This window comes from Podarcis muralis, chromosome 1, assembly GCF_964188315.1.
Source record: "Podarcis muralis chromosome 1, rPodMur119.hap1.1, whole genome shotgun sequence".
NCBI classification, from domain to species: Eukaryota; Metazoa; Chordata; class Lepidosauria; order Squamata; family Lacertidae; genus Podarcis; species Podarcis muralis.
The window spans coordinates 68,372,445-68,395,618 of record NC_135655.1 but is presented as its reverse complement, the minus strand read 5'-3'; the positions used below and the strand labels follow the sequence as shown (position 1 = coordinate 68,395,618).

At 37.5% G+C, this 23,174-nt stretch overlaps 1 protein-coding gene across 5 annotated transcripts in view; it reads right to left on the bottom strand.

Annotated features, from left to right (window-relative positions):
- SBF2 (SET binding factor 2) overlaps positions 1 to 23,174 on the bottom strand; it is a 212,273-nt gene that overhangs the window by 57,519 nt on the left and 131,580 nt on the right. For all 5 annotated transcript variants that reach the window (XM_028731545.2, XM_028731515.2, XM_077930483.1 and 2 more), the window contains 5 exons: positions 22,841 to 22,969; positions 21,202 to 21,300; positions 19,039 to 19,243; positions 17,705 to 17,814; positions 16,066 to 16,215 (listed from right to left, as the gene is read on the bottom strand). In XM_028731545.2, coding sequence (XP_028587378.2) covers positions 16,066 to 16,215; positions 17,705 to 17,814; positions 19,039 to 19,243; positions 21,202 to 21,300; positions 22,841 to 22,969 — 693 coding nt within the window. The remainder of the gene's footprint in view (positions 1 to 16,065; positions 16,216 to 17,704; positions 17,815 to 19,038; positions 19,244 to 21,201; positions 21,301 to 22,840; positions 22,970 to 23,174) is intronic.

Genomic DNA, 23,174 nt, shown 5'->3' with positions numbered 1-23,174 from the left:
CTGGTAGTTCTTTAAAAAACCAAACAAACCTGAAACAATCTGGAAAGCAGAAAAAACTTCCATCTGAGATGTCGATTTACAGCTAACCAATCCTTTTGGTGCCTATATTATAATAAAGCCTCTTTACACCCCAGATTGCATCAGTGTAGTCAGGTATAGTATGGTCAGTATATTTGTGTCAGTGCGCCAGGTAGCTCAGTTGGTTTAGAGTATGGTGCTGATAATGCCAAGGTTGTGGGCCACCTGCATATTCCTGCATTACAGGTTAGACTAGATGACCCACAGGGTTCCTTCCAACTCTACAGTTCTATGATTCTTTGATCTTTGTGCCTGTGTTGGGAAGTATCTGAGTTCAGAGAAGGCACCTTAGAGAACGCCCATGTCATTTAGACAGCAAGAGACCATTTTAAAAAAATAGTCTATTTGTGTAACTTGGGGATACCAGGCTGTGCCACCCCATACTGATCAGATTTCATCAAGCAGAATGAATGAGGGAACTGTAGAGCTCTGGATTATAGGTTGCAAAAGAAAAAGTAAGGCACCCTGGATTGTCATAAATTGTCAGACAAATTCAAGAAGGACATCTAAAATCCAGGATTCACAAACATACTTCTTGCAATGATTTCTTCCCCACTCATCTGCAATCCCAGAGACTAGATACAAGCATTAGCCATAGGCTGTTTAACAACAATTGCCACCGTTGTGATGGTTGGGGGCAGGGGAAACATTTCCTATCTGGAGCTAAAAGTCCATGACACTGTGCTCTCTATAGCATGGTCTATAGCTGTTGTGATGGCTCCAACCAGCAGTGTTTCAATGGTTTCCCCGGCCTCCAGTAATGTTTGAGATTTTCTTCCTCTTGAGCTGCATTAGCACTACTGCAGAGTTCTAGATTCTGTACGTACTTTCCTTACGCTTCTGACAATTCATTCAATGCATTTAGATTTTGTATGCATTTTAGTTTAATTTAGTTTCCACATGACATCAGTACATTAAAATAAATGACAAAAACCACACAAGCAACAATGTAAAGAGCACTGGAAAGCTAAATTTAGAATATTTGTTCGGATTGTAACCATTTGATTTCAATCTCCGTAAACATTTCAAAAAGTTAACTGAGCTGCCAAGAATGCAACTCAGGTTTTTCCAAAGTGAGTATAAATCAAGCAATTGCAAACCAAATTAAAATCAACCCACAATTGTAATAAAAAGAAGCAGATGGTTCTTTAGGCATTTTAGGGTTTAAATATGTATGCGTATATTTATTCTTGCCCTTAATAATTTATACTACTATTTTCTTAGCAGCAATTAATCTACTTGGAAAGTTAATACTGGAACCTGAAAGGACCAAGAGGCGTCAGGAGTGATGAGAACAAGGAAATAAAAGGGATTTTTTAAAAAATAATAGAGCAAGAGGAAAAAGAAAGTTTATGCTAGAAAAGGTTTAATATTCAGTATGCTTAAGTTATGGTATCAGTGAGACATCCAAGAAGGTGGGGTGAGTGGGAGCACAGTCAACTATATATGATTGTGACCTCTTTCTCTTGCTCATCAAGTTGGCCTCTACATGCCTGAGTGACTGCCACCTGGTTATGCTGCACTGTTGCCTCTTAAAATTTGTCCTGTTAAGGCATCTGAAGGCAGTCCTGTTTAGGGAAGTTTTTAATGTTTTATGTTTTATCAAGTTTTGACTATTGTGCTAGGAGCTGCCCAGAGCAGCTGGGGAAACCCAGCCAGATGGGCGGGGTATTATTATTATTATTATTATTATTATTATTATTATTATTATTTCCGAGTACAAACCATGGAGGGGGTGGGCAGAGAGATTGGACAAATCAGAGAGCAGGAGAGATGAGACAGATTAGTTGCTCCTTTGTTTCTCTTTTGCTGTAGCCATTTTAGGAAAAAACCATGGCAGTAGAGGGAATTAGAAATGGTACCATAGGAAATAATGAAAATTGTCAGGTGAGTGTTCTCATAACAAGCTAACAAACAATTTCTTAGGAACTTGATTTTTTGCTCCATAAGCAGCACCTGTGTGTATAGTTGTTCTACATTTACTAAAGTGAATCATTATTTTCCCCATTAAAACATTATCTGATGTCTTTCCTACTAATTTGTCAGGGTTTCCCCCTGTCAACCAAAAACCAGGTTCTATTCTGAAAATGATTATAAAAGGTGCATGAAGGGATATACTGTGCTACAGCTGCATGTCCAGCTGTCACACTACCATAAAATCATACTAGTTGCTCCTTCAAACAATCTCCCCCAAAACTTGACAAGCCAAACCAAAAAGCTAGGTCTGATTTATTCATGTTTATCGGATTTGTTATTAAGCTTGGAACGTACAATGGTGTTATTAAAGGCTGACTAGTCCATAGATTAGCCTGTTTCTGGTGCATTCCCCAGCACAAAAATGGTTCAGCAGGAGTCAGGCATTCAAAGGTTTGAGTGAATTCAAGATGGAGGCGGGGGGGGAATGAGGGTTGAATGCAATTTTTCACTAGTCAGACTTGGAGACAATTAGTTCTACTGCAACCCAAAACAAATTTTACCTAGATTTACCCTCAATAGTATTGTTAAGTTTTGGCAATACAAAACATCTGTCTTGAGCAGCTCTACAGTACTTTAAAACTAACAGCAGTCAAAATCAGTGATGACACTGATAGAGTAAGATTCATTGTTCCTTCATTCTTCTCTTACAATAGAAAAAAAGCTCAACCGTCACAGAAGAGTGATTTCCTACATTTCACATCAGTATTGTCACTTATTGTAACAAAAAACTATTAAACCTAAGGGCTCATGTTCTTCACTTCCCCCCCTTAAGACAATGATAAAATACAAGAATGACAGCCCCTATGTTTCTGCACATCTGAGTTTCTTTAGCAAAAATGCCATGCATGTTTCTGAAAACTGTCATGAGGCCCATAGCAATAAAGTTCAGCATACTCAGGCTGTAATCTTCTCCCAAGGAAATGGTTGGGATGCCAAGATGCCTTTTGACTTTTATTTCACAGCAGGACTTCATTCGCTGCAACTCTGTCCAAACCTTAAACTACAACATCTGTGATATACTGGCCCACAACAGAATTTGTAGAACTATTCTACAAATAGTTTTTAAATTAAGCAGTGGGATGCTTTATAACACATGACAAACTAGGAAGACAAAAACGCTGAGCATTACTGCTGCTCCAGAGGATAGGAACCAAATCAATGGATTCAAATTACAAGAAAGGGGATTCCGAATAAGCATTAGGAAGAACTGTCTGATGGTGAGAGCTGTCCTGACAATGGAACGGACTACCTTAGAAGATGGTGGACTGGAAAAACACATTTTCCCCAAGATTAGGAATAGAGCAAGAAGATGGTATATGCATGATATGCAGCAAGTGTGCTTCCACAGGGGGCTCATCACTAACACTACGGACACATCTTCAATTCTCCTTAAGTGGTGTGATATTTCCCTTTTACCTGAAACGGTAGGATATTTCTCCCTCATCCAGGTCTTGTTCAAGAACTGGATTCTTTCTTTTTAAAAGAAGTTGATGTCTGCAGAAGCAGCAAACAGGACTCTGAAACTTTCATTCCAGATGAAATGAAAATTTAGGAAAATGAAAATAAGAGTGATAGGCAGCTGAAAAATGTCTGTTGTAGAAGGCCTAAACATAGCATTCTGTGCTGTTAGGAGGAAAACTAAGCAGATGTTAAATGGTGTTTTTTTTATTAAACTAACGTGCCTATATGAAAGGTACTGTATAGAACACAACACCTGACCTTTAATTGTCTACAAGTCACACATTTCAAATGAATTTATTTCCATATCAGCATGGTAGATGGCACCTGGAAGCTTTCATTGACTTATATGATAGTTAGACATATGAAACTCATTAACCTGCTCAATCGGACTCCACATTAGTAGAACAATATATATATTTTCATTTTATCTGATCTCCCTTCCAACACAACATACTCAGGATCCATTATTTTCCCATACATTCCTTGTTGGGTTAATATTTTGAAAGTGTGCAAGCCTACAATATAAACCTAAAGTGATTTAATTGCCATAGTTTCCTTCTCTACGTTGTACTTTTGAAAGGAATCTAGGAATGTTTAAGAATTACCAGCTACTGTTCCCAGGAATCCCAAGGGAAAGCCAGGACAGTTAAAAAGATATTCTACTTAGCAGTGCTATTTTGCAAGTATGATAATGCTACAATGGAGTACAGTACATAATGAAATATAATTATTTATTTTATAAAATTTATATGCTGCTTGATTATAGAAAAAACCTCAAACCTAAACAGATGACACCAGACACAGTAGGATTGGGGGCATGTGGGTTATGGCTTTCATAATCAATGATTTGCAATATACAGTGGTACCTCGCAAGACAAATGCCTCGCAAGACAAAAAACTCGCTAGACGAAAGGGTTTTTTGTTTTTTGAGCTGCTTCGCAAGACGATTTTCCCTATGGGCTTGCTTCGCAAGACGGAAACGTCTTGCAAGTTTGTTTCCTTTTTCTTAACACCATTAATACAGTTGCGACTTGACTTCGAGGAGCAACTCATAGAACGCGGTGTGGTAGCCTTTTTTGAGGTTTTTAAAGACTTTGGTATTTTTGAAGCTTTTCCAAAACTTTCCCGACACCGTGCTTCGCAAGACGAAAAAAATCGCAAGACGACAAAACTCGTGGAACGAATTAATTTCATCTTGTGAGGCACCACTGTACTGCAGGCTTCAGTTACTTTAGATCGTATTCCAGTTGATCAAAACCACGTGGTGCAAATGCCTTCAGAATCTCACTCTCACCCTGATATGCAAGGTATAGAAAAACAGAGTGCATCTGCTTTGACTATCCTTCACTGGTTCCCAATGACTCTGGTACAGTGGAACATTATGATAGTGGCTACATGCAAAATGACAATGTAGCAATACTCTTCATAAGCTGAAAGGCAACTGAGCTAAGGTTAGGGGGCAGGCGTGGCCCAAGGCATTTTGGCACCTGAGGTGAAACATCCTACTTCTGCCTCCAAAATTGGTGGTGGTGGTGGGGATAAGCTATTGTCCTCAAGGGCTGCCTGAAGCCCAGCAGCAAAGCTGGGTTGCGGAAAGTCTCCCCTCTAGCTGAACCAGCAGGAGTGGAGGCGTTTTGCAGAGGCTTGCTGCCAGTCCCCCTCTGCCCCTAGAGGCCAGGGATACCAGCAGCAAAGCTGGGCAGCAGAACTGCTTCACCCCGCCTTATGAGTGGAATGGCTCTGTTAGGGAGGAAAGGAACATGAGAGAGGTGGCTTAGTATGGTGTGAGAACCAGATATACAAAGTGCATGCTTATCAAAAGTTACATTACAAATATAGTGATCTGAAAGTAGCATAAAAAGCACTAATAAATAATGACATATGCAGTTTGATTATTTATGCCTCCAGCAACATAAACTGATCAATGTTAATGTTCTTATACATTTACTAAGAAAATATATAGAGAAAAAAATGTTTCCAAAGAGAATTAAAGTAGTAATGGTGGGAATTAAATCTGCTATGTGTGTCATCTGGATGACTAGCAATGAAGTCTCAGTAAGCAGCACGTAGCAAGCACATTAAACAAAGCTTAATTAGAAGATCAGGGCTTCAAGTAATTTGAACAATTTGCTTGGTCATTGCTCTGAATCATCTCAGCCATCAGTCACATATTCTTGCATCGATTGAGCTTAATCTCCAGATGACTTTAAAGTTTTACAGGATGAAGCAAACACCGAGTTAAAACAAAAAGCAGGAATGTGAAACCCACATAACCCATGGGACAAGCAGAATCAGATTAGCACGTAACAGGCATCTCTCTGTTTAAATTACTCTTTTTAAAATAGTCAACTCAAGATAGGGAATAATTCCTTCGATTTTTCTTTTTTCATTTGATCCTGTCTTGAAGCTACACCTCCAGCATTCAGCCTTACAAGCCCATCTCCTCAGTTTTTACCTCACTCTCAGTTGAGCTCAGGGAAGTCAGAAGTCAGAATGAAAGCAGCCCTCTGCTCCAGGGGATACAGCCCTTTGGCCTGTGGGGGCACATTTTGCTCCAGTCCTTACTGCATGCACATCTACAGAGAATACAATTTCATTTAACTCTGAGGAGCCTATTAATACTGCTTCCACTAGCAAAGTCCATAATCTGAAGGCAAGGAAAAAACAAAGAAAAATTGTGGCACAATGGCATGGTTGCCATACGTCCGGATGTTCCCAGACATATCTGGAATACTGTAGTCGGCAGCAGTGGCTGGGTGAAAATCCGGATGTATGGCAGCCCATGTTGGCAGTGCTGTTTTTCCATTAAAAAAGGATAGTAACACCAGAATTTCACTGTTTGAAATATGGCAACTCTACACAATGGCAACTATAAAACAAATAGCACTCTTCCATAGGATCACAGGGGATGCACAAGGAATTTATTTAGCTCCCCCTGCAAGACACACAATTTTCTTTATGAAAATCCCCACTGCTCTGAAGCTACCGCTGTTATTGTGACCACTATAGCAAAAGAAAAATAGTATGAGTAATTCTATAAATATTTGTCGCTGTGAGGAGCAGTGAACTGAATGTTACAATACAATAACCTCCCTTTGGAAATACATAAAATCTTGGAGTGTACATGTGCGTGTTAGGAAGTGAATCAAGAAAGATGAGTCTTAAATTACATGAAATCTTCCTAAAACTTTACAGTTATTTCCATTTGCTAGAGGATATGACATTGTAGAAAAGTACATAATCACTTCCCATAACTAGATTCTGCAACAATTTAGTCAATGTAGTAAAACTGCTTGCTATAAAAAAAGGGGAAAACCCCTGCTCTGTCACAAGAGAACCAAAAAAAAAAAAAAAAAAAAAGGTAATCATGAAAATCCCCTTCCAAAAGGAGGATCATTTTGACATCTAGCACAATTTAGAAATACCATCTCTGGGCTTTCTGAATTCCACAGAATGTTATGCAGGGCTAAATTTCTAACTCTTAAATAAAAATCATAGGAACTATGGAGAGTATGAATTTAAGAATGCATTGCTGGTACAAAAACATGTAAATTGGCACAATGATAAAAATACTTAAGAACATAAAGCTATAGAGAAAACAAAGTAACTTCAAAGAAACAGCATCTGTTTTATCCAGGTATAATTCTAATAAAAAATTGTGCAAAAGACAGGAGGAAGAGGCAAGAATAAACACACTGCATTTTTCTATCTGGCATCCGTCTGTCTTGAGAGACAAGTGAGTGCACCTGTGGGAGTGAAGTCAAACTGCTGCTTTAGCAGCACTGAAGAGACTTTTCTGCCCCTCATTTACCTCTACAGCATGTGCAAAAATTGCCTTCTTGGACCCACTATTGGCCTCGTCCACTCAATCTTCTGGAGCCGGTCTTCACATCAAGAAGTCCCTAACTCACTGAGGGTTTGAGATGCATCGGCTACCCGCACCTAGTTTAGCTGGCTGGTTGAAGCTGTTCCCTTGCTGTGGCTGCTGTCACATGCTGACAGCCTCTAGGAGCCACAGGTGAGAGCTGAGTGCAGGGTGGGGACTAAAGGTGGACAAACTACCCCGGAAGGAGCATGGCCTGTCCCCCACCAGGATTGGATTGGATAGTAATGAACAGACAACTAAGCAGAGCACACACACTTCTCTCACCAGAGCCATTAAAGTAAAGTAGCACTTTAGGCTGTGATAAAATTGTAGTCACACCCTCTGAAGTTATTGATCAGGTTTTTCATTTATGTTAACCATTACCCACACAACTTTGGCAATGTATGTCCAAACCCCAGAGGAAGGCAAATGCTTTTTGGAACAGTTAAAAAAACCGGATGGTGCAGACAGCCAAACAGATAACCCTATTGTAATACTGACCTCAGAAAGTTTCCATGCTAGTTTAGATTGTGGCAATATGAAGAAGATAAGTAGCTTTGCACAGCTGTATTATATTATCAATAATTGCTGAACTCCTGATCTACCTGATTGTATTTTGTTGTAATGTCTCATTTACAGAGCTTAATCCCCAGACCTGCCCCAAAGAAACGTTTCCCCTCTAAAATGTATATATTTAGAAAGCTTATCCCTTCCCCTCAAATATTAGTTGGATTTGCTTGTTTTTAACCTGGTACATCATTATTCTTCTGTTTTAAGGATCTTATATCTGATATAATAAATGCATACATTGTTCAGGTTGAACAAACTAATTTATAAACTTACACATTGAACACAATATCTGAAATGGTTTTAGAAAAATGAAGAGTTAATGTAACTCAGAATCACATAACTTCAGAAGATTACCAATTAGGAAACTATATTTGCAACAGAACCATATAGCAAACAGGAAGTTGGGGCAAGCCCTATAGTCAACAATTTTTGCCTCCCTTGCAGAAATAAATTGCATTTCATATTTCATTCATTGCTGTTAGTCTGAACTTTTCTTATGAACTTGACCTGCCATCAATATATCCTTTGCCCAGTTCCCCACTCATAGCTCGCCCCCCTTTGGTTCCTTCCTTTGGAATGTTTGATTTATCTTGCATACACTTTTCATAAAAGACATGTCATCTCTCTCTCCTCCTTGTTCCATCTTCTTGCACTTACAAAATTGTGGCTCAATTGCTCCAATTCTGCCTCTGAGTACAGATGAATGGATTTCTCCAATTCCATTCTGTTTTTATTCAACTTCTGTATTATGCCCTGGGGTTGTGCTCTAGGTGCCTTCAAACAGGACAGGAGCATTTCAGAACATTGATAACAGATTTTGCTTTGGTGCAAAAAAGTAAATACAAAATAGTACTTCCCTCAAAGACAGAAAGAATTTCCCAAAGGAATAAACATTTAAGTTGCATTTCTCTAGAAGTGTTCTGAAGTAGAGTTAAAACAAAATATGGTAACCTCACTTCCACTGAAAATCATGCTTATTCTGTTGAAAAGAGAAAAAAACTACTTCCTCCAGAATATACATATTTTCCTTTTTTGATCTGTTTATTTATTTAGATTAAAAAATTGTATTTATTGCATTATATTTAGCACCAAAAACAAGCATTTGCATGTAATACAGGAGCATAATTTATATAATTAGCTAGTTCGTGTAATAAGCACATTAGGCCAATCAAATTAAGCTAAATCAATTAGGCTAGTGCCAATTGGACCTTCCTCCCATTAGAAACAGCAGGTACAGAGTAGCAATCTGATTGGGATAATGGCAAATTCAAAGGATTAAAGTTCCCTTCCACCCATGCCATGGTCTTAACCTGACTTCCCTCACCATATTGTTCCTCTGCCCCACATGACAAACATGGCCCTGAGAAACAGCACACTTGGCAGAAATACTAATGACAGCTAACCAATAAAAAGTTGAGGGGTTTATTAGTGACATTGATTTTAGTTTAATTTGTGAGTATCAAACATGCACTTTAATCTTGGATTCAGAGTCTGGGGAGACACACAATAGATTGCTCTTTTTACAGAATAATACAAACTCCATGACTTTTCTCCTGTCAACACTATCATCACAGTTGACAGACATGTTTTAATGCACTATATGGTTGCAGAAGCCAATTTTATGTTTTTATAAATTTCTATATAAAGAAAACATTTCATTCTTTATTGACATTTTTAAGCTTATCTAGAAGGAGAAGACAAGTTCGGCATTTAAAAATAATCTTTATAAAGAAAACATTTCATTCTTTATTAACATTCCACATTTAAACTGAGATTTGCATGCTGCTTCAAGTGTAAGTGATACGAGTAGCGCACACACTTTTACTTTATATGGAATTCATTGCTATTTAATAGTAATATCGGCACAGATCATTTTTTTGTGTCTTGCCAATCTATATGTTTTCCCACTTCCCACTGTGCCCAAGGCATCAGGTAAAAAAACCACTGCATCCATGTCTCCGCTTACTTACCCAACTACTATGCTCTCTCACTGTCACCATTTCCCCAGACGTAGCTGGTGTAGGAAGAAGACTTAATAAGCAGAAGGGCAACAGTCCATGCACATCCTTCCCAGTCAATCCCCATTCTTCAAGTCACCTACAGCTTCAGCTGGAGTGAGAAGCTCCATTGGAGAGCTCTTGCAGTTGCCTAGTGTGATAGCTGTATCTATATCTATAGTCCTTACTCCCTCCCTACACAGATAGCTTTTAAAAACCTAGAGCTATTTACACCTCCTGGTACTCTATGGGAAAGTTAGAGGTGCTGGAAAAGCACCAACCATATTGTTTTATCAAGCCGTGATAGATAGTAAAATTTCATTTTAGTTTGACTTTATTTTTGAACGCTGTATTCATTAAATGTATTACTTTCATAGGAAAGCAGTAGAAGTAGAAACTGTCTTATTACATGTGAAATTAAATGGATTGCCTTCCAAAGGTTTCTAAGCAAAAACCACAGCTTGAAAACAAATAATTGAAATAGCTTCTCAATGATTCTTGAACATTTTGCGGATTACGACATGGCCCAAATGGAGATGTCGTTTATAACAGTAGTACACAAGTTTAATAAACAATATAAAATGATCTAAACCAAAAGGAATCTAATTAACATAAGTAAAACTAAATGTAGTATTTGTTGTTTGGCTAATGTATTTGTTACATACAACTTTTTAGACAAACAGTGGTTAGTGACAACATATTAAAATAGGGAGATGTGCAGTACTAAGAAAATCTAGCAAGAAATGTAATCACCTGCTTAGCTTAAATGCAAATGGCTGCTTTAGGTATGTCCAATGTGCTCCTCGATCTTTTTCAAGAAGACCAAGCACTAGACCAAACTCATCTGGGCTAGTGGAACTGGCAATATGTTTCTTTAGATCCTGGCCTAAAGACTATGATATGGTTCCCTTCATAGAGTCACCAAGATCAATTTGGAAATCCAGTTCCTTTTTATTAAACCACTGAGCACAACCACAGATAAAAATGTTTCACCAGCCTCTTCAATTCAGATGAAACCATGTTTCCCCCATACTTCTTGGTAACTTAAGAGTAGCCTGATCCAGCAGGCTCTTCTTATGTTCTTAACAATTAGAAGAGTGTAACATTGAATTCCACCCTTTAGTCTAAAAAAATATTGTGAAGAAAGGGTACATAGACCTATTATAGTATATGAATAATTGTTCTGAATATAGGGTATTTGATTCATAGTGGTTTTTTTAAATTCTCATAAATGTCTACCTCCTCACACTCAGCCAAGCAACGGAGGTTATCAGACAGAAAACATCAACAGAAACTCTGCTCTTAACACACTGCATATTTTATTTGCTATTCTTTCTGTAACTGGGGTTTGTTTTTTGGCAACATGGGAGAAACTGGTGAAAACCATAAATAGTGATTTAATCTAACTGAGCAATTTTAGCATCACATTAACTTTAATCCCTAGTTAATGCACAAAGAATGAAAATATGCTAACACATGACAAGGCATAGTAATATGATATATGCAAACATCTCAGGTGAAATGAGGCATGAGGTATGTCAAATTTTTCATTCAACAAGTCCTTCTGCTACAGTTATCCACAAAACAGTTTTATTGCTTGAACTATTCTGCTGAATGCATGACCATTTGAGAAGTTTGATTTATAAACAGCATAAAATGAAATTTCATTTATTCTCCTAAGAAACCAAAGTGACTTTTAGTTCTCAGACTGAATCCTTCTAGACAAAGCCTTCTTCTATTTTGTTTTTATTAAAGGTATTTTTATCCTACCTTTCTATCGAAATATACTTATGACGGTTAACAAAAGTAATTTAAAATCAACAAAATCTCATACCATATTTACAGAAATGATCAAATAAAAATGGAAAAAGGCAGAAAACATACCTAAGAGAATAGCAGCATGCAACTAATCATACAAAAAGTAGTAGATGGTAAGTAACTATAACGTACTATATTTCCAAAGAAAAAGGTGTTTGCTCTCTGCTGGAGGGAAATTGGCAGGTCCCTGGGGAGATAACAGTTCTAAAGACTGGGGACAATCACCAATTATGATGATCTGAGTACTGGGCAGCTTGCTTTTGGAGGATGTGGTCCTTCAAATATCAACCCACATCTATAGGCTATCCTTGCCCATGTCTGGAAGATAAGAGCTCATTCTGGCAAAGACCAGATAAGGCTGGTAACATGTTTCTAGAGTATATTACTTCAGACTGCAGATAGGAATTCACATGGTTGAAAGACCCTCCATATCTCTGCACAAACAGAACCAGGTAATGGACAGAAAGGTTTTATCCCTGGCATGCTAGTTTTTATGCAAGGGGGTGTTCGCATACAAAGGAAGATAACAGTTGTGTAAGTCCCAATATGCATCCTGAAGTTGGGTAGGCCAGACACAGTTTTGCCACCTAATCTGCACTTTTGTGAGAAGTAGGCTTAAATGACTCTAATACATTTGTTTACCAGTCCTTGGCTATGAATTTTTGCTAGCTCATAAAATTCTGAACTCAAACTGCAAGCTGCATTCTGATTTTAAATGCACCATGTCTTTGAACTGTGCTCCATTTGATTGTCCTTCTATGATAGTTATGAGATTCTGTGAACATCAGCTGAAACAAGTGAGCAGTATCAATCATGGGCAGGCAATTCCCAGTAAGCCTGCAATACTTTGTCCTTTTCGCCTTGGAACATCTACGTTAAAACAGGCTAGGACAGCAATGATTACTCTCTGTGTTTTAAGTGTTTGCTGCCAGCATCAATCCTCTTAGAAGAAAGCACTTGGTTAACAAACCCTTGTTACAGCTTGGGGTTTGTCTGGAATGAGACCATGAGCCAAGGTTCAGATGATATGCTAAGCCAAATCATGGCTTGGTTTAACAATGAAAAGGACAAGGGAAGAGCAAAGCAGATGTTAGCCTAGTGTGACTTAGCATGATATGTAAAGTAGGCCTGTGTGTAATTCTTTACTCAGGAGTATTTTCATTATTATGATTTTTTTTTTAAAAAGTTCATAGCAAAAGTTCTTAAAGTGCTTTGAAAATTCACTGTTGTTTGATTCAAGAGGAAATATTAAAAGCTCATTATGAAACTTGCTACCCAACCATATCTAACCACTGAAATATCTTTGCTGTCCATTATCCTTCAGCACTCATAATAATAACCTGGTTTTGCCATTTTAAATTGTTTATGTATCTGCATGTGGACAAGCCAATAAGTAGTCAGTTAATGAATAATGAGCACAATATTGTTCAATATAAATGAGACAACCTAATTAAGAGCAAATGAGGTTGAAGCCACTTTATCCCTCACCTGCAAAGGGGGCTTGTTAATCGGTTGCCTTTTTCCTGTCTTTTGTGTTCTTGTGCAGTTTTTAGGGCTTGATGTTAGAATTCCTATCTATAGTATGTTACTGGATATGTAGGTAGCCCCCATGTAGCCATTTTGTAGTATGATCTGTTATGGTAGATGATGGGGTTCTGGTGAAAAACCAAAGGAAATCATGCAAGTCTGGGCTCACCTCTGATCTGCAGCTTTGGATCAAATCTATTTTTCCAGAGATATTTTACTTATTATTCACAGATACCAAAGAGCAGAAATGTCTATAAAGAGTTTTGGCATTGGTCTTTTAATTGACAACCTCCCTGCAGGCATCTTGAAAATTAATAAACAGTCATAATGAAACTGCACATTAAGGCAATGATCTTTGAACTACAGTACTATGCAGGAAGAATCCAAAGGACTCCCCTGGGTAAGAAGCATAGCATGAGCAGGAGGAGGTTTGGCAAAAGGAAAAACAGGGTTAGGCAGAACTTTGAATATTGTAGTTTTGCTTGTCTGATGTTAATGTTGGTGTTTGTTTCATTTGAATTTACAGTGGTACCTCGCAAGACGAATGCCTCGCAAGACAAAAAACTCGCTAGACGAAAGGTTTTTCCGTTTGCGAGTTGCCTCGCAAGACGAATTTCCCTATGGGCTTGCTTCGCAAGACGAAAACGTCTCGCGACTTTGTTTCCTTTGTCTAAATAATAATTCGCAAGACGAAAAATTCGCTAGACGGCAAAACTTGCGGAACGAATTAATTTTGTCTTGCGGGGCACCACTGTACTGTTGTGGTGCTTCTGGGACGGAGTGGGCAAAAGATGAAAATGAATAAATGAGAATAGACTGCAGCTTACAATTATATTGTGAGAAAAATACAATTGGACATTGTGATTTATTTTGTTTAACTTGAATGTTGTCTTAACTTGCATTTTGTTTAATTTGTGTTTAGGTCCTCTCTTTATTTTGCAAGTACTCCAAAGCTGACGTTCTCCTACATGTTTTTGATTCAGTGCTCTATGTACTGTTAATTCCTTTCCCATGTAAAGCATATTATACAGATACGGTAGATTAATTTTTACAGCCCAAACACACTTTTCACTTTCCACATTCAAAGATTGATTTTGAAGGGGCTGTGAATCACAGTTTATTAGACATAGTCTTTTTACTGTATTATTATCCTGGTATAATAAAGTCAAGTGGTGGTCCCTAAATAAGACAAACATATCTGCTGGGCAAAGTTTTAAAAATACAATATTATATATGATTCTACACACACATATAGGTACTATGTATAACTAACTGTGTTACTGTATATAATTATATTTTCAAATGACTTTTGTTGGGATCCTGTTGGGAGCAGTCAGTGAGGGTGGATGGTGCTGCATACCTGGCCTCCCAGGTACTTACTGGGAGAGAGAGGGGTGAAGAGGTGTGGAGATCTGCCTTGTCACATGCACTGGTGGAGACCATGTGGTGCTCCTGCTCATGGGCTCTCACAGTGCCAACTTCCCTACATACTACATGCTATTCTATAACAATTTTAAGGAAATCAATAATGACGCATATCCTGTCACTTTTGGCATTTTTTTTATGAAATGCAATTCTAGTGTTTATTATCTAACACAGGCGCCTTTTTAGAATGATACCTTGGAGAAGTAAATATGGAACATTTGACAGGTAAAATTTCATGTGGATTTTTTTAGTTCCTGGCCATGTCCTCAGACACCCATGTATATTTTACAATTCATAAAGTAGGTTGCTTGGTTCAAACTTATTGGTTTAAAGTAGCCATATTTTAAATGCATATTTAGTATCAACAGTTATCCCAATATTCCAAATCCAAGAAAGCTTCATGAGATAACATTGCTTTTGAGTAGCAGACAATTGCACAGGGGGAGTTCTTCGGTTTTGTCATGAAGAAGCTTGAAAAAAATAATAACCCTGAAATCAAAATCATAAGCATTCTGGAAGAAAGTTCTTTTGTACAGAAAAATACTCATGGGTCAAAGAAAAACACAGCTATTAAAGTTTGTGAATAATTTGATTCAATTCTGCTAAATATTTTTGTATACTTCCATAACCCCAAAATTTGGTCTCCGCCATGAAATTCTCTTGCTCTTGAGTGATACCAGGGGTCATCAACCTTTTTCAGCTGTGGGCTGGTCCACTGTCCCTCAGACCATGTGGTGGGCCGGACTATATTTTGAAAAAAAATATGAACGAATTCCTATGCCCCACAAATAACCCAGAGATGCATTTGGGCTGGATTGAGAAGGTGATTTGGCCACATTCGGCCCCCGGGCCTTAGGTTGCCTACCCCAATATAGACTTTAGTGCAGTAACTCCCCTCCACCAAAGCTACTTAAAAAACCAAACAAACTGATGCACTATTCATCACTTGTAAATTCTCATTCACTATCTAGTAGTAGGTATAGTGTAGAAAGCATTCAGATGCTATAAAATAAACAAACCAAAACAAAGCTATGTGTTAGCAACAATCTGAAGTGTAAGACAAATGCTACCAAAGAAAGATGGAACCCTTGCTGTCTTCCAGGGAAAAGAAATGCTTCACATTTATAGTGCAAAAAAAATGGTTAAGAGTGATGCTCAGACCCCCAGGAGCAAAGTGTTGTAGGAAGAGGGAAGAATGCTAAAATATCACCCATGCTAATTATAAATGGCAGTTATAATCAGCTAATTGGAAATACAGCAAAATAAACAATGCAATCTAGTACCTCACAAACATGAACATTTGTATTCAGTAAATTACAAGTTGAAGCTAAAAGCAATTTTAAGTACCTGCAAAGTACAGTTCATCATCCGTACAATGTAATCGAACTGCTGATGATCCAGTATAGCTCGATTTTGCTGAACATGTAGGCTTAGTTCCTGTGTCAAACATTGCCGTGCTGCTTTTCCTTTTAGGGCTCTCAGTGCAGCAGGCAGAGTCTATATAGAGAAAAATGTATTCCAATTCCACAAAACATTAGTTTAATTGAGTTCTTTACTAATACTTGGGTTATTTGTAAATAAAGTAAACCAAATCAACAAAGTCTCTAAACGATCAACATTTAAGCTAGTGATAGGTTTAAACTCTCCCAGATTTTCATATACAGTAGAACCTTGGTTCTCGAATGGCTTAGTTGATGAACAAATCGGCTCCTGGACACCAAAACCTGGAAGTAAGTGTTCCAGTTTTTGAATGTTTTTCGGAAGCCGAATGTCTGATGCAGCTTCTGCTTGAGTGAAGGAAGCTCCTGCAGCCAATCGGAAGCCGCAGCTTGGTTTTCGAATGTTTTGGAAGTCGAACGGACTTCCAGAATGGATTACGTTCTAGAACCAAGGTACCACTGTATTCCTATTTCCTAACCGAACAACATTTTCATGCTAAATTATAAAACTGAATGAAATGTGGGGGCTTAGAGAAGTAACTTCTTGGTTGTGGTCTCAAAAGTTAAGGAGTATGCAACATACTGAGACATGGCAGTGCTCAGTCTTGTAGGTTTTAATGAATGTGTGAAAAGCACTACTCTTTCCACAGACTTTAAAGATGTTGTATAAGTGGTCATATGACTGAAGGTGGAATTCAACATTGTGCTAGGGAGACCGTTCTTCATCAGAAGCATTTCTGCTTGCCCAGTGGAATGATTTCCCATCTCTTTCCCTTATGCACTCTTTCTAGAGTTTCTCCTGACCCTCTAGAGTAGATTTGGGTGTGTATGCAGGGGGGAGGCAAGTGAAAATAGTGCCAGTAGGAGCCCTTGTGCTGGCTTCCACTAGTAGAGTGGGTTAATTGATCCAGCCCTTAGTTCTTTAGGACATTGATTTATTTGTATTAATAAAATAAGGGCAATATCCAAAGATGCCTGCCTGCTTCCACAACAAAAATCTATTTGCACAACAGTATTTCCTGTTTCTCTTCTCCCTGTTCCAACCCTTCATACCTTCAAAGTCTGTCTCCAGCTTTGAACTAAGGGAACCAACCAACCTGAAGTTGGAGACAGACATTGAGGGTATGAAGGGCTGGAACAGGGAGAAGAGAAACAGGAAATACTGTTTGGACCTAATTGTTCACTAGGTGGAAAAGGAGAAAAATTACGTGGGTGGAGGAGTGACCTATGTATAAGGTAAAGAAAAACAGGGAAGATTTGCGGGGGAGGGGTTCCATGTACAGAAATGTAACAGAGAAGGGGCAAACAAGAGGGTGAGGTAAGATTCCAATTTTAATTTAGAGTAAAAAGGAATCCACATATTCACATGCACTGCCTCCACCCTAACTGGTACCTCAGTACTTTCAGTCTGATACTTGTTGAAGAGGACAATGAATAAATGAAAAAGGACTACAATCTGGCAGGAGTAGTAAAGAGGTCAATCACTTAACATGTATGAGTTTAACTTGGAAGTACTCCTCAAATAGTTTAGGAGAATTTTTTATTACCTTTTCAGTCTCCAAAATTTTATTTTCAAATATAAAAGAGATGCAGTTTCTAACAACTTCCAGCCTTTGTGCACTGTTGAAAACCGTACTTGACTTTTCTACTATGGAAACTAACAAAGAAAGAAGTAGAAACATATGTGAAACAATTTCTTGTAAAAACCATCACTAAAGAGCTATTGCATTAGAAACATTCCTAGAATAACTCCTAGGGTATCTTTGTTTTATTTTGCTACATTTGTCCTCATTAAATGCGCAGGAGAACACAACCCTATTAATGCACAGTCATGTCTATCATATTGATACGTGGGCAGACTTGACTGACATTTTCCCCCCAAAGAGGAAAACTGTGCAAGAATGTCAGAATTTAAAATCCATATGAATTTGGCAGGGAATATTCAGGAGCAAGAACAAGCAGAAATCTGGCATTTTGATGATCAATTTCCCCTGCAAAACCCTTGTGAATTATGGGTTATACTCCTTTACGGAAGTAAGATACCTGGGATTCCAGCAGTGGAGAATTAAAAGGGAGTTGGGGGCCAAGCCAGGGCAAATAATGAGAAATGCCATTGGCTTTTTGAAAACAATGGCACCCTGGGGATTCCCCTAGCAGAGAAAACTGTGTCTTACCGTTAGAAATCCAGCATGACACATGGCCCCAAATGAATAGCTCAGGGCCCATGCCAAAGCAGGCGCCCTTATTTCAACCACCGTATTACCCAAATTGTCAAGAAGGCAGTCCTCAACTGCTGAAAACAGTCCAATATGTAATAATGACTCAAGTTAGTTAATGCACTGATGATGGTAAGGCCAAATAGAAAAGATGGCTGGCTAACTGGTATAGCTATTATGGCAGTGGGGAATGCATTAGCAATGCAGAACCCTGCACACACAATAGGCTATGTAGTGAATACTTCTGTGGTTTAATAGAATAACTGTCAACTCTTGTACGTTGGGTGGGAGGATCTAAGCACCTCAGAGGAGGGTAGGGCACAGATCTATTCAACGAACTAATATGAACACAGAAATATTTATTTTGATACCACAGAGTACACTTATCTATTTTCTTAAAACTGCTACTTCCCATCACATCAAAATATATTCCACAACCATAAGAACTCATAGATACCTAAAGATAGGACTACTGTTAATGACAACTTTATTCTTCTCATTAAACAAGTCAGTGGTTTATTTCAATGGCTAAAGTGTTACTCCCTTCTTAACTGTGAAACCCACATCACTGTGAATCAATGTGGGAAAACGTATGAAAATATCCACATTTATCCTGTCAGGAGAAATTGTTACAGCAGAATTAAACATAGGGTGGCTTCTCTTACCAACAGGTGGGCCAGCAGGAACAACACATTTCCTTTCCACACGAGAAGCAGGTGGTGCACTTTGGTTCTTAACCAAACTTTCCTGGATTAGATCCTGAACATGATTCTCATTAATCTTGGGGAAAGGAAGTACATGAACTCGCAGGTGAGATCCTTCCGTAGGTCGTGGAACTTTCTGGAATGCCATGTGAGGATTTGGATTCTCCTGAATTAAAATAAATACTACTTGAATTAAGGTATTCAGTACTTTCCATCAATATTTTATAACAATACAGAGTATCATCTTGGTATCTAAACCAATAAAAGACTTATTTGACATATTATTTCACTTAGCAAAAGGGTGGAAGTGATTGTGTAACCCTAAGAGGAGTATCAAGCCTTCACTAGTAAAAACTTAAGCACGTTTGATTTAAGCATGTGCATAACACATAAAATAAATGAAAGTGCTCCATTTGAATGTGCTTCACTTTGGATTAAGCCCAAAGTATTCTTTTGTGTTTCAAAAGCACCAAGTTTGTAGCTTATTGGAAAGTAATAAAACTTTATGCACTGTCTTTGTGTAGAATTTTAAAATGACTAATGCTCCATCACAAATTCATGTAACTGTAATTTTTCAATGTTCATTTTTATAAGATCAACCTTTAAAAACAAAAAACAAAGTTGTAAGACAAGGCTAAGCTTGTATGATTCTGAAACTGAATAGATGTGCAATCCAATCCTCTTCTATACAGCACATGCAATTTTCCAAAATGATTAATACTAGTTCACAAAGCAAAAATTATACAATGTAAAAGTATGTACACTGTGTTTTTATGCTGCAGTATATGAACTGTGGGTAGTCCTATAGTCCTATAGTCTTTATGCTATAGCAAAACATTTCTGTTCTCACTCCCTACAACTTTTATGTGGTTCACAATAATAACATAAATTCACACAAACTATTTTTATAACAGTGTTGATTTAAAATTTTAGTGCTAAAATACAATCACAATACATTGAACCCAGAACATCACATCAGCTGGGCATACAATAACACTTAACTGTTCTTTCAGACAGTGTTTATTTAAATTATAAGCCTCATTTCAAGCTTATTTACACAGAAAAGCTCTCACAGGGGATTTTAACCTCACCTCCTTTTTCACTTTTCCATGTGTGCTTGCAACAAATCTTTGACACACACTATCTCTACAATATTGTTTATACAGCCACTCATCTCACTTGTCCTTTTCCATCATTTGATTTTGGCCTTAATTTAACACACTGCTTCTGTTTTAATTTTGTTTACATGAGTAATCTCATCATAAGTGATTCTGTAAAGAAGTCATTCAGTCTCACACTAAAGCAACACTTTCCCCAAAACAGCACAATAATTAAACTCATAGGAACATGCAATGGCCATTCTGAGGCTGTGCCCAGACATCTTCTCCCTCTCTCAGATTTTAATCACAAATGGCACAATTCTAGCTATCAGCAATTCAGTGGTATGGTAGAAAAGATGGTGTTAATGAAGGTTTATTCCCATTTTCCATTGTTGGGAACCCAGAGCTTAACAAAAATAATGATGAGCCTTTGTCTCATCCACATACACACACCTCAGCTGGAAAGTCTCCAAAAACATAAATGTAACAATAATGATATCCTACAGATCACAATACATCTGCTCCGTTGACACACAGAACAACAATAGCTGTCATACTTTCAGTATTGAAGTAGTTCTAGGGTTGCTCAAAAATGGCATTGGCTCTGGTTAGTAAAGTCAAGCAGAAACTATTGTTCCAAGCAAGAAAGTAGAAGCCACAGACACACAAGTAAGGGGGCTAGTTTTCATCTTATTTTATCTATATGGCTCCCATTTCTGGGCATGGTTTTGGTTGTTGCTTATCTGACACAACTTAAAAGTAAGTGGCATATTTCAACTAATATTAAGAAAAGATACCTTGAGTTAGATTCAGTGTAAATGGGTCTCCAAATGCAACAATCATTGCAGTTAAATTATACAACCAAGTACCGGTAACTATATGTATAGCTTCAACATACATTCAAGGCTAATTCTATTTAAATTTCCACTGCTTCAATGATTCCTATTTAAATTTCTACAGCTACAATAATTTGAAGTGAAACATTATTCAGTGGCATTATAGTATGTGAATGCTTTGTACTTACATTTTTGAACAGCTGGTCTGCAAGTTCTCTGACATGCTTTAACATTTTTGATGAATTGCTTTCCTCAGATTTAATTCTCTCTACTTCAAATGCTACCAACTTAAAGGGGAGAAAAGGTTTTAGTTGAAAAAAATTAACTCTCTAACTTCACTTTTGCGGAAACAGACTCCAGAAGTAGGATATTATATTTGATGAACCATTTTTAATCTGGTAGTATAGTTCTTTAAAATAATATTGACAACTATCAATTTATATAGCACATTTAATATGCTAAGCATTATTATTATTATTATTATTATTATTATTATTATTATTATTATTCACTAAATTTCTATACTGCCTTTCATCCGAGGATCACGGGGCAGTTTAGAATATAAAAACACAAAAATACATAACACAGTAACAAAAAAATATGCATGAAAATTATATATTATTGAAATATATGAAAATATATGAACCCCCCCCCCTTCAGTTAAAAGGCCATAAATTGTTTAGTTAGCCAAAGGCCTAGGGGGAGAGGAATGTTTTTGCTTGGCACTTTAATATATGAACCTTCCTGGGGAAAGTATTCCACAAGCAGGGAGTCACCACAGAAAAGGTCCATTCTTGTGTTGCCACCCTTCGGACCTCAGATGAATGCCGGGTGTGGGTCAGTTCAATATGCAGTTCATGTTTTAAATACATGCTATATTGTTACGGGAATGTTTTGTCAAAATCTGTTAGCTTTTGTATGTATTGTATTCAGCATTCAGAAGCGTACACAGCAAATCAACAAAACAAACCGATTGCAAGGGAGCATAGAAACATCGTAAATAAATAAACGTGATTCCCCAATAGTTCATTATTCTTTTTTATAAATTGTTAAATTTATGGCACTTGTCATGCCAGTTATGAAAACCCAACTGTTTTATTTTAAAAGCAATATTTGCCCATTCCCATTTCTTCTCTGCATTAACACACTCCCATAAATGTCATACAGAAAGATTTGTAGGAGTATGTAAAACCATGTTATAATATTGCCATTGCAATTTTTAAAGATTCTAAACTGTCCGTAACATGCAGTAGTCACTTTTTATTTATTATGACAGGGCTTGCAATATGTTCTCATGCATTCATTATGCCTGTGAATATTCCCATTGGTTCCACACCTTTTTTTAAGAACTTAGAATCATTTTCTTAAAAAAAATAAAATGCATTCAACAGAAAAAAATCCCAATTGTTTCCAGTGAAATTATTTGCAGGAAAAAAATGTAATGACTACACAAAAGGGGGGCTTCAGAGGTAATTCACTGCAGAATTTTTCACAATCTTCCCTGACAATATATTTCATAATGGGGAACCAGTGTGGTGTAGTGGTTAGAGCACTGGAACTTGGGAGACGGGTTCAAATCCACACTCAGACATGAACCTTGGGCTAGTCACTGCCCAGCCTACCTGACAGAATTGCCGTGGGGATAAAAAATGGAGGGGGAGGGGAGAACCATGTATGCCATTTTCTTGATTGTAGGAAAGGTGGGGTATAAATGTAATACACAAATAATGTGACAAAAGCGTTACTTTTATGACAGAAAAAATTGTTACAGAAATTTAAGTATGAATATTTTCTCTCACTTTCATATTTCTTTTTAAATGTTTCTACCTCATCAAAGAGATCACAGGATCTGTAAGGAGGACCTCTCTCTGACACAAAACCAGCAAATGCCATTCCATTCAGGATTTTGGTAAGAAAATCATTCTCAATCAAGCCTCTCTGGCCCAAGAAGGCTGCCTGTGGAAACAAGTAAATGTTAACCATGTAAACACATTTTTTCATATCATTGTACTTAAGACAAGCAAACACAAAAAGATGGTTGCAATAGAAAGTAAGATACAAAAGCAAAGAATGAGCGCCTAACGCTTTTTATAAAACCAAACAGTGAACTTGCATAGCATCAAGGTTACTGTAAACAGAAAATTTTCCATCAACACACACA